Raw genomic sequence first — 15,210 nt, 5'->3', positions numbered from 1 at the left:
TGAGGTCCCTGTTCCTTCTAGCACTCAGCTCTGTTTCTTTAACCACTGCACACCCAAACAGGTTATTAGACATTGAAAACTGTCCTTCAAAATCAGTAGTATAAAGGCCTAGCTCTATGTTTGTAAGTGAAGGGGGAAGGAAGGAGAGGGCAAGGTTAGGTCATGTTTTGCTCAATGCCATCGATATTGTCCAGTGGAAATGCCTTTCCTCTCTACAGCATCCTCGCAGAAGTGAAGCGGGCTGATGTGACTTTAAGAAGTAGGGTTTTGTCATTTTTGAATTGTGTGGTCATGGATGATTATCCTGGGGGCCAGTTTGCCAACCATCCTCCCCCAGCTAGGCCCATGTGCCTTTGCCTGACAGTCAGGGCCATTAAACAGACCAGGAGCCCCAGAGGGTCTTTCAAGTCCTCAGAGATGGTCTCCCCACAGTGTAGCCCAGACAGTGAATGACTGTGTGGCCAGGGTCCATAGTAGTTTTCATGGAAATGTCCTTTCTGTCTACCCAGCCAAAATGACAGGAGATGGGGCACGGTGCTGGGTCCAGTGTGGTCACAGCTATGTGTGCTGTGGACCCACCTCTCTCCTGCTGCCCCTGCCCCCTCGGTGACTTTGAGCTGACATGCCACAACGCTTCCCACAGCTGGAGCATGGTAGTGAGAGCTGAGAATCAAGTATAGTTAAAAGGATTCAAGGAAAGTTATAAAAGCCCATGTCCTCCAAGTGCCATTTCAGACTTGGAGACAAGCCTCTCTGTGTGCCCCCCGGGGCCCTCTGGTCCCTGCCCAGGGGGCAGTGGTGGCACCTGGAGGTGGTAGCAGCACCTCATTGTTAACCCTTGGCATGCTGAGGCTTGTTCTAGTGGGGACCGAGGGCTCTCAGTGTCAAGAAGCTGCCCGTCACCTCATTTTAGTATCATTTCATTGCTGCCTCTGTCGAGCGAGATCTTAGGCAGCTAGCCAAAGGAAATCCTCAACTCTGTTAGCTTATTCACTTAGCAGAGAACCACACCACAGGTGGACTGTTCTCTCACCTGCCCGCACAAGACCCAGCTCCTGAGGAAGCCAGACAGCCACGGAGAGGTGCCCACTTGCTTAGTCACCTGGGAGCCGCTGCAGCAGTGCCTCCCGCCCCACAACACAGAAGGCCTGGGCCTAGCCACCCACTGGGAAGGAACCAGTGCGCCCAGGCTCTCCTGGAGAACTGAGCTGCACAGCAGGTGCACGTGAGGCAGCCCCAGGTGCCCGCTGAGGCGGTGGCTGTCAGACCCCAGGCTCGTGCCCACTTGCAGCTTTGCCTCAGGGCAGACACTTCTCCACTCGGGCCTGGGTCTTCTCTGTTGCGAAGGGACTGGACTAACAAAGGGTTTCTAAGCTGCCTCCCAACTTGGTGGTTGTGTGATCCTTAGAGTGGTCAGGCCAGCCCTAGAGGGCTGGGAGGGATGAGGCACAGAGGACAGACCTGGGGGTAGGTAGCTCCCTGTGCACAGGTGAACAGTGGCGTTCTGCGCCAGCATGCTTTGTCACAGACTTCGTGGCTGTGTTGGTGGGACAGGTGGCCATCGACACAGAGCCTTCTTCCAATGGAGGCTTTTTCTTCTCAAGCTCTTGGGTTGAAATTTGCCTGACTCGGGTCTAGCCCAGGCAGAAAGCAGACCCATAGAGGAACTGAGCACCAGGAGTCCCTTCGAGAAGAATCCCCTTGAAGTCCTCTGTCTCCTTTCCCTCCTCTTCTGGAGCTATCCTGGTTCTCCTCTTTGTACTGCTTCTGTCATGGGTGAGAAAATACCTGCGGTGAAGTTTCCTGCCCTGTCCTCCCCCGCCCCCTGGAGCCCTTAAGAAGGAAATGGGATAACTGTTCCCAGCCTTAAGCTCTTCTTTTCCCTTGCTAGGTTTTGGGGAGTCTGAGTTATTTCAGTGAACTGGAAAAGTCTTCCTGAGAGTCACTCCAAGATCCTCAAATATTTGAAACACTTACAGCCAAGCCTTCAAGAACATTTAATTCAATGTCCAAGACCCTTTTCACCTCTATAAGATCAGTTTTGGAGCTATGGTTCACAGAGGCCTGACGCTTACTAAGGGAGGCCAAAGCCAGATCCTTCCCCAGTCTTGTCTCCAGAGCGGATGAGAACACAGGGCAGGGGGAGACTGCGGCAGGGGCTCCCGGGCAGGGGCTGTCACTCCTCAATGCCACGGCTTCCCTCAGTCCAACCCAAGAGGCTGTTCTGTGCCCAGGACCCTGAGCCTAGTGGGCCTGGCCCTCCCCACTGACAGGAATCCAGGAAGAAGGTAGAAAGGCAAGTGCTTCTCCCAGGGGACACTGGCTGCAGGGCCTCCCAGGGGTCTGTCAGGCCTGCTCAGGGGCAGTGGCTGTGTACTAGCAGCTTAGATGAGGCTGAGCCTGGTGTCACGCCACACTGCAGGTGGCAAGGCAGGCAGGCAGGAGCCCCCTTCCCACGGGTGGGAAACCTGGCTTTAGGAGGGCGTCCTGCCACCCACACCTGCAGCTGAGCAGCCGAGCTGGAGGAGCCCAGCCCCATGAGCCCTTCCAGAGGCTGGAGAGAGGGGCTGAGTGTTCTGATCCCTAGGGAAGAAGTGTCAGGGCAGGCTCGCTGAGACAGTGTGGATGGTTCCAAGGAGGAGGAAGGCACTCCCCCAGCTTGCTGTGGAAGGCTCTGGGCAGCCACGATGTTGCACCGGACAGTAGACGAGGGCAGTCCACCTGGGGCCATGGAAGGGCCATCCTGCCTGAAGGCTGAGCATGGTCATGCGTCCTTGAGCAAAGCTGCACATGCTCCTGACCTTGGCTGCTGTGGCCCCAAGCCCTCGCTTGTGTGTTCCCAGGTGTAAGTCCTTCCACCGCAGGACCCTGCTGAGCAACCGACTGGACAGGGCAGGGTGGGGAAGGCAGAGGTACCTCCAGATCCTTCGGGGCTCCAGCACTGACTGGGTGGAGAACAAAGCTGCCCAGACCTCCCCTCTATAGTGGATGGCAGGCGGGCAGGAGAGTGCCTGAGTCCCTGCCCCATCCGACTGTCTCTCTGTGGCCTTTCCTCTCTCCTGGGAGCTCTCCTTCCAGCACTGTGTTCTCAGCTTCCCTCAGGCATGGCCCCTCCTGTGCAGTGTCCACCCAGGACCAGAACCTCTGGGGTATGAGGAGGGGCTCAGGTCTCCCCTGGGGACTGGCCATCCCTCCAGGTGCCAGCATTGCTGGGTGGCAACAGGACTCTTCAGTCCTAACTCCTGTCCTCCTCTGCCCACTCCCTCCAGGTGTCTCCAGCACAGGAGATGGCCAGGATGCAATCAGAAGGCCCGTCACACTGTGACCACTCAGAGTACAGGTGAGGCTGGGGCCTTGGATCCAGGAGGTCAGATTCCAGGTGCTTTCAGGAAGAGAACAGGAGACGGAAGGGCAGGAGCCAACTCAGCAGGGCAGTCTGTTCTTCATACACACAGTCACTGGCCTGGTGACCAGGGAGCTGCACAGACAAGGGAAGGATGGACAAGACTGGACTGTTGATGCTGCTGAATCTGGATGGGAATTTGTCTTTGACTCAAGGTCACATTGGGCAGGGTAGAGGGGCAGAAGGAGGGGGAAAGGGCCTTCAGCTTGTAATGGATGCAAAGCTGCAAAACTTGGCCACGTGGCATCTCTACTGCCTCTGGCCAGGAGCAGGGGCTATGGCCTCAGTACCAGGGAGGGATCGGGGCCTGCTGCCCCCTCCTTCCCAGCAGTCCATGGGCCTTGGACATCGGGCGGCTGAAAGTGCTGAGGGTCAGGCTCCTGGCCCAGGCCAGGTTCCTAAGAGGAAAGTCGAGTGGGAGGCTGGGGACCTGGAAAGCATGGGCGTGGCCAGGGCCCCGAGGTGGGGGAGGGCACAGGGTCGGGACGGGAGGTGCCCTGTCATGTGGCCCAGGAGATGGCCGCACTGTGCTCCTTGGCCTTCATGCGGAGGGCCGCGATGCTCGAGGTCTTGCGGTCGGGCTCGCCATTGAGCTCGTAACCATTGAGGCCTGGGCTTAGGCCGGCTGCTCCAAACAGGCTGCCCATGTGTGTCTGGCCCACATGACTGCCAGCCCCAGAGACACTCAGGAAGTCGGTGACACCGCTGGCCCCCGAGCCAGGGGGGTGGGCGTGAGGGGACATGCAGGCAGGCACCGGGTCACAGGGGACCACACAGGCTGGCACTGGCGAGGCAGCTCCATTGTTGCCAATCCAGGATGGGTTCTGAATCTGCAGAGAGAGAAGGGGGAGAGGTCACAGGCTGGCTGGGGAGGAGGGTAGTTGGAAGGGGCTTTCCCATCCCCCCAGATGACCTCTCCCCACTGCCAAGTCCATCATTGTAATGAACCATTCTCTAGTGTTTAGCCTTGGTGGATGCCCTGATACCCCTGGGGGTGATTGTTTTGGCACCTCTGTTCCTAGGGCCAGGCTAGCTGCAGAATGAAGCCCAGTGGTAAGGCCTAAACTCCAAACTTCATCAAGGGTCCTGTAAAAGGACTACCCTGGGGCACAGCTGCCCTCAGCCGAGCTGGCTTCCTGATTTTAAACACAGTTGTAGACTGTCTCTCCATCTGTGGACAGCGACTGTCTTGTTCACCTCTGACTCTTCCATGGGCCTGGAACATCTGTAGGTACTTGATCAAGGTGAGCTGACCTCAACTCAGAGAGTTTTGGCATTGTGGACACAGGTTATGGGCTGGCAAGTTGTGGTCGTGGAGGGGCAGGGGTAGGAAATAGGGGCCTAAATCCTTCCAGAAGCCAGGGTCAGTGGCTGAGGTTCCAGGGACTGAACTCTTGACGGAAGGGGCCATGTCAGGAGTGACAGAGAGCCGAGGCTGGATGCCCATATACCAAGACGGTGGACAGGGTGCTCAGGCCCTGGGCGGGGGTTGAGCTGGACATCTTATTTTCCACTGGTGCACGAGTAATTCCCTCCCCAGCTTCCACCTCTGGGCGCCCATCTTCCTCTGCCCTAAGCATTTTTGAGGAGGTAGACCTGGGGTGTGGGGAAACAGCTTCGAGGAGGAGACCCGTGCACCTCTCAGCTATGTGCATGGGATTCTCATGGCCCACCTCGCTCGAGTGTTTGGAGTGCACTCAGGGAAGGTACTTAAAAGCAGAGTGGGGAGGGAACTCAGCCCCCAGACCCCAAGGAGCTCTAATGGCAACCAGAACTGCTTGCAGATTGGCCACGCCACAATCCTCCCACTGGCTCAGGTGATGAGCACTGGCTGGCTCTCACTGCCACTCTTGGAAGAGATCTGGGGTGTGGGCTATGTGGAGCTTCAGGTGAGAGGCATAGCAGGGTCCTGTGTTGGTTTTCTCCCCACAGCTGTGAGTTCAGGCAGCAGAGAGCAAGGCCAAGGAGCCAGGGCTGGAGTTTCATCCTTGGGGGACAGAGGGAGGCTGGGTTTGGGGAGGGGGAGAAGGGAGAAAGTGAAAGAATGTGGTGGGAGCTGATGCAGATGGTATGTGTAGGAGACACCCCACATTCCTCGGCCTCACCTCCAGGCCTGGCCCCTGCCCCCTGCCCCACGAATCCTGGGGTGGGGGTTAGGGGGGACAGGTCTAGTCCGAGTGGGGAGCCCAGAGACCATCTGCTAGCATGGCACTGGGACAGGGAGGAGTAAAGGAAGCTGAGGAATGCCTGTGCCACCTGGAATGGGACTGAAGGGCAACCTGGAGCCGTGAGTGTCATCTCAGGGGACCGAGGCTCTCCTCCGAGGGGCCCATTCTCAGAGTGTGAGGGCTGGGGATGGTGGAGGGGCAGCCTGGGGCAGGACTCACCTGGGCATAGTTCTCAGCTCGGGTGAGCAGGGGCAGCTCATAGGCAGTGGAGAAGTGGGTTCGAACCTGCTGCATCTGCCCAAAACGCTCCCTCTTCCTCCACTTGGCCCTCCGGTTCTGGAACCAAACCTACAGGACAAAACAGTCGTCACCAGGTTCAGACCCAACCTGGAGACCTTGCCTTCAGGCAGTGCAGACTGTTCCCTTGGGTCCCCACCAGCTGCAGTGCATGTGTCAGGGCCATGGGACCACAGACAAGGGTCAGCTTCAGTCTATATCCTCAAGGGCTTACAATCTAGAATCATTGACACTGAGCTGGGAAGGTATCTTATCCCCAACTAGCCATGGGCATGATCTTGGGCCAGTAACTTCATTTTTGAAAGCTTCAATATCTATAGCAAGTGTCACACACACGAAGCAAGTCACTGCTCATCTCTTAGCAGTCATCTAATCGACCCCAATATTGGAGCAGCCTAATTCTCTGTGGGTCACAGACAACAATGGAGAATCTGCTAAAAGCTATGAACGCTCTTCCAGAAAATCGTTCTTCTAGACAATCACATCCAGTTTTGCCAGTTTTCCAAAAGACTCATGGCTCTCTAGGGCCTACGTATCAGTACAGAGTCAGGATTCCTACCACCCTGCATCTTCTCTGCAGCCTTTCTGTTGGAAGCAAAGTCTCCCAGCTCATAATTCCCACATGTTAAAATGAGTGAGGCCTTGAGGGATAATGGGGGCTCCGCTGGACAACAGAGGTAGTCAGGAAAGGCTTCCTGGAAGAGAGGGCTGGAGCTGGGCCTTAAATAATTGGCTGGAAGGAGGAAAGCCCAGGCCTGAGTTTAGAAACAGCAAAGCATGTTCAGGAGACCCGAGGAGGCCAGTTTGAGGGACGTGATGGGAGAGAAAGAGTATGGAAGCTGAGTCAGATTGTGAAAGCCTTGAATGCCAAGTGGAGGGGTTTGCCCTCGGTGCCATCAACAGAGGTGGCCACTGCAAAATCTTGTGCAGAAGAGTGGCCTGATGCCGAGAAGGAGTGGAGGCCCACCTGTCTCTGAGCATGGGGGATGGGACCTGACAGAGAGGAGAAGTCTCTGAGTTAGGTGTATGTGCCAGAATCTTTGGTGGTAGGAGTGTTGGGTCCTCTTCATTTGCAGGAACATTCCTGGAAGGCTGAGAACTTTCCCAGAGCTCATGGGCAAGAGCTCACCTTGGGGCCTGCTACCCCTGGCCCCTTGACTTGGGATCTCAGGAGGAGGTGCTGGGGGCAGGGGTAGCTGGGCAAGGGAGAGTGGGGAGGGAGGAATCAGCTTCTAGACTGCGAATGACTTCTGGCTGAATCAAAGGCAGACCTTGATGCTCCCCAGAGGGAGATTTCTGCCAGCTTAATGTGCACCTGCCAGCTGACTTTGCAGACACAGATGCAGATGGGCACACCCCAGCAGCACCCAGCAGCAGCCCTGCAGATGGGGAGCACAGGGCTGAGACAAGAACCTTGGCTGCAGAGCTGCAAGAGGCTCAGTCAGGCTCTTCCAGGCCTGGACACTGAAAAAGCCGACTTCCGTCAGGTGCAGTCCCCACTCTCTGGGTGGAAACGCTTCTCTGTCCATCACGATCAGCATGGCTGCCTAGCTAGATGTGGGAGCCTCTGAGCTTCCTCAGGAACCACTTCAGGAGGCGTGGACAGGCCTCCCCACAGAGGAGGGGAGGGGAGGGATGGTGGGAGGTAGGGATGGTAGGGATGGTGGGCTTCTAGGGTAGGGATGGTGGGAGCACTGGCATTGCCAATGGCCTCAGTTTCTACATCTGTCAAGCGGAGCCAATATCTGTACTGACATCTTCATAGGAAGGGCGCCTCACAGGAGCAGCAGGGGACATAGATGGGAAATGCAGTCACATAGTTTTTAGAGAGCTTCACATTTGTTTATTTATAGCTCCTGACCTTTTTTGAGGTCTGCTAGAGGAAGGAGGTCAGAAAGATGGGAGATGCACATCTCATGTTAGTGTGGGGAGGGGGTGGGGGCCTCACGTTAGTACATTTTTCCCTCCTGCTGTAACTCACTTCCTATCCCAGTACATGAGCATGAGTGGACCAGTGTGCGCACACACGCACACATACACACACACACACACACACACACACAATGTGCCTGCCGACACTTCTCTCGGGGTCCCTCCATTCCCCCTCAACTGTGGAGCAGGAGAAACACTCCTCCTGTGTCCTCTCTGGCTCTCTCCAGGCTTGGGGTCTTGGCCCCTGCCCCGGAGCCTCCTGGGGCCCCTTTTCCTCAGGGGCTCCTAGGGCCTGGGCCCAGGCCGCCCACTGGGAGCCAAGGGCAGATGGGGTCTCCTCTCTGCATGGCTGAAACGGGATCCCGCTTTATCAGTGGCCTGGAATGGGAGGCTGGGGGCAGGATGAGCGAATGAATCAGAGGAGCTTGTTTTCATTTCATGTTTAATTTCCTGCAGGCTTAGCTCCGTCTTTCCGCTCCTTCCTCAGCCTCCCAGGGTTTTCTGTGGGGGGAGCCAGGGGGAGGGGAGAAGCCCACGAGAGGCATCAGGATATATGGCTTTGCTCTTTCTTTATGTTGCTGCCACAGCTGGGGGTTCCCTTGTGTCTCTGTGGGCTCCAGGTCCCCATCATGGGATTGTGGGAGCTGTCACTGCCGACTCTGGAACAGAGGCTCTGGGCTGGTCTGGGAGAGATCTGGAGGGGAGAAGGAGGTGGCCAGTGTCCAGCACGGGGGTCTAGTAGGGAGGGGAGGAGTGGTGTGGGGAGATGGAATGTGGGCAGGGGGCTGGCTGGAGCTGAGCGTGCAGGGGGAGGAGGAGGGTCATCTGGGGAAGACAGATGGACAGGCGGGGGAGGGGCGAGCCCAGATAGTGCTGTCTTTGGGGAGGGAGTGGAAGAGGGTCGGGCCGAGGGATTTATTTGAGGCTGAAGATGGAAATGGTGAGAGGTGAAAGAGCGGGCGAGGGGAGCAGGGCTGCCCACCTCCTCCCTCTCAGCAAAGTCCTTTGTCCTGGAGCCTTACTCTGCACAAGGCCCTAGCTTCTGGCTTTGTCTTTTATGCCCCGAGCAAGACTTAAGCTAAGTTAGCCTGACTGATCTCCAGTATCCTCGCCCATTAATTGGGAGGTGGCAGGTGTATCCTCACATGCATGGGTCCTGAGACTTGGAACATCCTTCCACTACTGAGCCCGGAACCCATCAGGGCTCTTCAAGATCCACACCAGCCCCACAGCCCCGCCTCTGTGCCCCAGAACTCTTCAGTCGCAGGCCTGTCTCCATGGTGCAACCCCAGAGAGGACAGCTGACCGCAAGGTCCCAGCTGCTCTCCCATTCTGAGTGTCGCACCCCAGGACCACCCCGCTCCCAGGCCCACCCCTGCCTGGGCTCACTCAGCACGGGTCTCTCCCGAGGACCAGGCTATGCAAGGAACCAACTGTCTTGGCGGAGGCCTTGCTAACCACAGCCCATCTGGGGCCAGGGCGGGGTGGCCCAGGGTGGGGAGGCCTCTGTCTTATTGTCTTCAGACACCAGCTGTGGAGATTGGAATCCCAGACAGCAGAGAGAGGCCCCTGCAGCCCCCTGGAGCATGGCCAAACCCTAGGCTTCTTCCCGGGATAAGTCCATCTTGGGGTCCTCATCACCCCCTCCTCATCCCTACTGCCACTCTACGCCAGGCACCTAGCTTGCTGCCAGCTGTGTATAGGCCCAGAACAAACCAGCAGAGGCAAGCAGGGGGTTCCATCACAACCTCCCCAGCCCTCCCGCCCCCCAGGGCACTGCCAGGCCCAGGGCTCAACCAGAGGTCTGACGCACATGAAGATCCCACACACCCTGCTGCCTTTATATAAAGAAAAGCCTCTGAACAATCTGGCATGTATCCCGGCACAGCAAACTAAAGTCAAAGAAGCCCTGGCTGGAACTCAGGAGTCCTGGATTTCAGTCTTGGCACTGCTACTGAGTCATTGCTGTTAACTTCAGGCTATCAGTTCCCACCTCTGGGCCTCTTCTTTGTCTATCAAAGGAGAAGACTGGGTGATTCTTTCTGGCACTAACACACTGTAATTCTATGATCCTCCCATTAGATGCTAAGATAAGCAACACATCTGGGTTTCCCTTTCCGCCTTGGCTGCCAGGAAGCTCAGGTTTGAAGTTTGTACTCAATGGCAACTATGATCCTTAGCCTAGATTTTTTTACTGAATTACCTTCCCATTTTATGGGAAGTAAGTAATTTACCTTCCTATTATTTTTGTTCCTAGATTAAAATAAATTTTTCATTGTAAGCTACCTCAACTCTGTCTTGGAAGTAAACATAAGGATGTATGTATGTGTGTGCAGAGAACACTCGCTTTCAACCACCTGGTGGTGACTGAAAAATCCTATATGTGCCTCAGTGTCATTTCCATGTTTTATACTGAAACATCCTTCATCCTTCTGTCAACATTCAGTGAATTCTGCTCCAGGGCACTCCCATCCATTCGTTAGGAAGCACGTGTGCAACACACACATGTACACACACACACGCGTGAATAGAAAATGAACCAGTTTGTCCCATACTGCACAACACCTACAGGGATGTCCCTTAACCAACCAACCCCTTTCTCCACCTACTCCTGCAGCTCCTCCCATATCCACTGGCTGGAGCTGAGGCTGGATCCTGAAGTTCCCATCCAGACGCAGACATGTGAGGTCGCATGGCTGGTTATCCTGACTCAAATGAGACAGTGGGCATGAGAGGGCTCCTGGAATCACAGGAAAGCCCCAGTTGCTCAGCCTTCCTTCTTCAAACTTTCACTAGCAACTGGAGGGGAGTAAACCACCAGCCTGTCCTCAGGGAACTTACAGTTCAACCACAGGACTCTGCAGAATCACTCTGCACAGCTGCAGTTTCTGGACAGCAACGTATCTACTGACAACCATTAGTCCTTTTTCATGTTAGCTGTTTTGGATGAAAAAGTTTGGGGCCTACATTACAAATGCCTCTACCTTATTAAATGGAACATGGTTGAGACGATAAACTTTTCATCGATACCTTAGAAACACTCTGAAGGTTCTTTAGTGAATTAACACAATGGTGCTCTTGAGGCCTGCAGAGGAACTCAGAGATCTTCATCCTGACACTGAATGGCCCAGACTGCTGGGCTGCACTGTGCTGTGCTGATTTTTAAAAGAAATTCCTCTTCACCCTCAAGCTGTCGATTTCCCTGGCCCACTGGAGGGTGGGGAAACTGCTATATGACAACACTATATTTGCTGTTCCTAATATTCTTTGGGTTGGAAAAGCAGACAGCATATTTGTTTTGTGTTTAACTGAAGCTTGAACTTCAGTGTGTGAATTTTGTCACCTGTATTTTGGCTACTCAGAGGTCCTTGCTTTCTTCCTGGTTCTTTCTTGGCTATGATTTCATACAGGGAGAGGGGGACACACCTCTCCGGACAAAGGAGGTCAATTGGTCCACCAATATTTACTTGTTGCTCTGACTTTGGCCTTCTCTAATTGGTGGGAACAGAGTGCTGAACAACCAGACAGCATCTAACCTCAAGGAACTCACATTCTAGTGGGAGGAGACAAACAAGTAAAATAATTAAAGCCAGTCATAAATTCTGTAAAGAAGATAAAATAGAATAATGTGGTAGAAAGTGAACTGGTTTGGTTGCATTGTGTGGATACGAGTTATGTTGGGTTGGGTTGACTTGTGTTCTGTTTGGGTTGAGTTGTGTTGGGTTAGCTTGGGCTGCATTGGGTTGAGTTGTGTTGGGCTGAGTTGAGTTGAGTTGGGTTGAGTTCTATTGGGTTGGGCTGCATTGGGTTGAGTTGTGCTGAGTTAAGTTGAGCTCTATTGGGTTGGGTTGAGTTGAGTTGTGTGGAGTTGGGTTGAATTGTGTTGAGTTCCATTGTGTTGTGCTGGGATGGGTTTTTGGTGGTTGGGTGGTAGTAAGACTGCTTTAGCCATCATGGTCAGGAAGACTTCTCAGAGGAGCTATGTTGAGTTGCAACCTGAAAGGAGGAGGAGGCACCCATGCCAGGCAGAAAGAAGAGCTGGATTGTTCTTTGTTTCTGTCCACTGGGCTGCCTGTTTCCTGTCTAAGAGACAGGCCTTCCAGAGCAGAGAACAGTCATCCTCCTCCACGAAAGGGCAGACTCTCATACCGTGCGTAGCCCAGAAACAGCTAGCAGCCTTCCTGCCCATCCAATGGGGGTCCTCACTTTTTGGCCCCCTCCCACAGCACAGAGACCCAATATTAAAATGGATAAAAGCAGAGTCGCTCTGGTTGGAGCAGGGCCATGAGGGGCAGGCTGGGAGTCCCCATTCTCTCAGCCTCTCAGGCTCTCAGTGGACTAAGGTATGGAAAGCCCTATTGCAGTTGGCTGCAGCCAGGAGCCCGAGGGCAGACCTTGCTGTGCCACCCCCATGCCCAGGCAGCCCTCACTGACCTGCACGCGGGCCTCGGTGAGGTCTGTCCTCATGGCCAGCTGCTCCCGCGCGTACACGTCTGGGTAGTGGGTCTTCTGAAAGACCTTCTCCAGCTCCTCCAGCTGGTAGCTGGTGAAGGTGGTGCGGTTCCGCCGCTTCTTGCCCTTGTTGCTGTCTGAATCGGCCTTCTCCAGTGGGCTGGGGAGGTCGGCACTGGCCCGGTCCTGGGGCCCTTTCACCCCAGCCTCCTTTACACCAAGGTAGCTGCCGTCCATCCCCAAGGTGTCAGAGTCGGGTGGTAATTCTGGCTCACCAAGGGAGCTCTCTTTGGCTGAGGGGGAGGAAATAAGGTAAGAAAATAATGTCTGAGCCAGGCAAGAGAGGAGGGGGACTAGGGCTGCCATCCTTGCCTTGCCCCTCTTAGAGGCACATTGGATATGAGGTCAGCTGACTTGGGTTCTAATTCTGGCTTGCCATTCCCATGCTGCATGACCTGGGGCAAGTCTCTTCTCCTCTCTGAACTTCTTTGCTGTCATCTTAGAATGGGTCCCTTCCAGCACTAATGTTTTGTGTGGGTTGGCCAATCTGACTTCTATGACATTTAACCCCCACCTCACTGACCCTGACTTCTCTGGGACTTCTTTTCCAGGTTGCTGACCCTATGTCTTGGCCTCCCTGGGTGGAAGGGAAACTCATTCAGCAGCCACATCTGGCCCCACAGGGCTTGGAGGTGAGGAGGAGAAGGGCCTGGTCCCATTGGGGTTCAGCAGGAGCTGTGGGACTGTGCCCCAAGAATCCAGTGCTGAGGGGTCACATCCCTCTGACCCCCACTCACCCCCCAACACACTGTCCTCATCTATTGTCCAACAGAGGGGTCTTTCTTCCTTGGGGGTGGGCAGGATTGAGGCCTGGGCCACATTTCCTTTTCCAAGCAGTGTCCTGACCACTGTTCACTGCCACCGTCCAGGCACCCCTCCTCCTCAGCATGGGGACACCTGGGCCCCAGTAGATTCATGTGAGCACAGCCGGTAGCTGGGCCCATGGCCACTGCCATCTCACAAAATGGGGCTGCCCAGGCTGGTTCCTAGAGGCTCAGAGCTGGCAAAGACTAGTCCACCCATCAGGTCAAGGAGGAGGAGGTGGAGGCGGGGGCGGGGAAGGGCAGGGTGAGAGGAGCTTATCTGTGTCCAGATAGCCTGGTCAGTGTCCAATGCAGCCACGCTCACCTCATGGTAGAGGGCTTGGAGCGTGGGCTCTGCAGCCAGGCATGGCTGTGAATCCCACATCTATGACTCTCCAGCTCTGTGCTTTGGACAGTTTAACTTAACCTCTTTGTGCCTCAGTTTCCTCCTCTATAAAATTGAGATGATGATGCTTGTAGAATCCTCCTCACCATGTACTGGTGTGAAATAAAAAGGCTAACACATGAGGCACTCAGCACAGTGCTGCTGTGCAGGTTTTTGCTGTCAGTGTTTTCCCATTACGGGTCTGGACTTGCCCACAGGCTCTGGGAACATTAGAGGACGCTGCCGCTGGAGAAGTTCTCCAAGCACGAAGCCCTGGAGTACAGGAGCATGTGCAGGAGTGTGCACAGATGTTGCAGGTGGGACATCTGACTGGTAGCCTGGAGATGTGGGTCTGAGCCCCTCTCTAGCCACATTCCACTGTCTGTGACTTGGGGGGAAGGAACCTTGCTAAGAGAACGAATGCACATGAATAATAAGACATGTGGGGGAGCTTCTGACAAGACCGTCCCTGTGCACAAGCTCTGATCATCACAAGCGTGTGAGATAGGTGTGAGCATCAACCACTCTGACCCTCAGTTTCTTCTCCTGGGAATAGGTCCAAGCGATGGGCATTAAGGGTAAATAAAGATGTTTCCTCTCGCCCAGGTCTTCTGACTCCATCCGGATGCAGGGGGCTGGGGTTTCAGATTCTCTCTCATTCCTGGCTTTCTGTGTACACTGGGGAAGCTGAGAGGGACATTTTGCCTCAGTCATTCTCACCTCCCTCTCTAAGGCACCCAGGAAAGGGAAGAAAGGTGAGTGGCCAGAGTTGGCCTGGAAGCAGCTTCAGGAAACCATTCCTGAGGGTCACTGCCAGTGTAGACACCAAGGGGGTGGTGGATCAGCCCAGAAGCATCATGCATTACAGCCATGTGAGCCTGGAAGCAGCTTCAGGAAACCATTCCTGAGGGTCACTGCCAGTGTAGACACCAAGGGGGGTGGTGGATCAGCCCAGAAGCATCATGCATTACAGCCATGTGAGCCCAGGCACACACAGCCAGCCATGGCTTCAGTGACAACATTATGCAAACTGCAGCTGCCAGCCGGGCCAAGAGCTTTCAGCAAAGATATTTATCTTCCTGGCAGACAAATAAGTTTTATGTTTTGGGATTTTTTTTTTAAGGAAAGAAATCCCACCCAGCCTCAACAAAAATAAACATCCTTGTTATTCAACCTCCTGGAGGCCAGACTGGGGGAGGAAGCCCGTGCCCCCTCCTGCCCTATCCCAGTTCCCCAGGACCCATCCCATAACCCCGTGGATCCTTACAGTATGGGGACTAGGGAAAGGGAGCTCCATATTCTGGAAACTGAGGGTTGGTAGGGACCAGACCAAACTCCTAGTTTTAACTGGGGGGAAACTGAGGCCAGAGAGAGGTGAGAATGTGCCCTAATTATCAACAAAGGGCAGCCTCTCAGCTCCCGGGCCTGTTTGTCGTGCGGGCAGAAGGACCAGCCCCTGAGGATGAGAGAGCGGGCATGCCGCCCTGAGAGCAGCCGTCAGCATGCAGCTGCTTCTCCATCCAGGCTTCCATGGTGAGAAGAAAGAATCCAGTTCTGCCCTCCTCCAGCCGTCTACTGAGACATAGTGAGTGGGGCGAATTGGGGAGCTGGCACAGTGTGTGCAAAGACCACCCCCCCAAGCTCTGGGGTCTGCTCTTGGTCCCAGCTCCTCCATTCTGCCGAGACCCCAGACAACTCGCTGCACTCCTG

The 15,210-nt window shown here is 55.0% G+C and overlaps 1 protein-coding gene across 1 annotated transcript; it reads right to left on the bottom strand.

The window, feature by feature from the left end:
• Positions 1-3,692: 3,692 nt before the first annotated feature.
• Positions 3,693-12,544, bottom strand: ALX4 (ALX homeobox 4). Its single transcript, XM_008580243.1, has 3 exons — positions 12,235-12,544; positions 5,791-5,919; positions 3,693-4,233 (listed from the first exon to the last, which is right to left on the bottom strand). The coding sequence occupies exons 1-3, from the start codon at positions 12,487-12,489 to the stop codon at positions 3,904-3,906; spliced, it is 714 nt and encodes a 237-aa protein (XP_008578465.1). The 5' UTR covers positions 12,490-12,544; the 3' UTR covers positions 3,693-3,903.
• Positions 12,545-15,210: the final 2,666 nt, after the last annotated feature.

This window comes from Galeopterus variegatus, unplaced genomic scaffold, assembly GCF_000696425.1.
Source record: "Galeopterus variegatus unplaced genomic scaffold, G_variegatus-3.0.2 Scaffold2047, whole genome shotgun sequence".
NCBI lineage: Eukaryota > Metazoa > Chordata > Mammalia > Dermoptera > Cynocephalidae > Galeopterus > Galeopterus variegatus.
The sequence above is the reverse complement of the archived record's forward strand: the minus strand, read 5'-3'. Positions and strand labels throughout refer to the sequence as shown.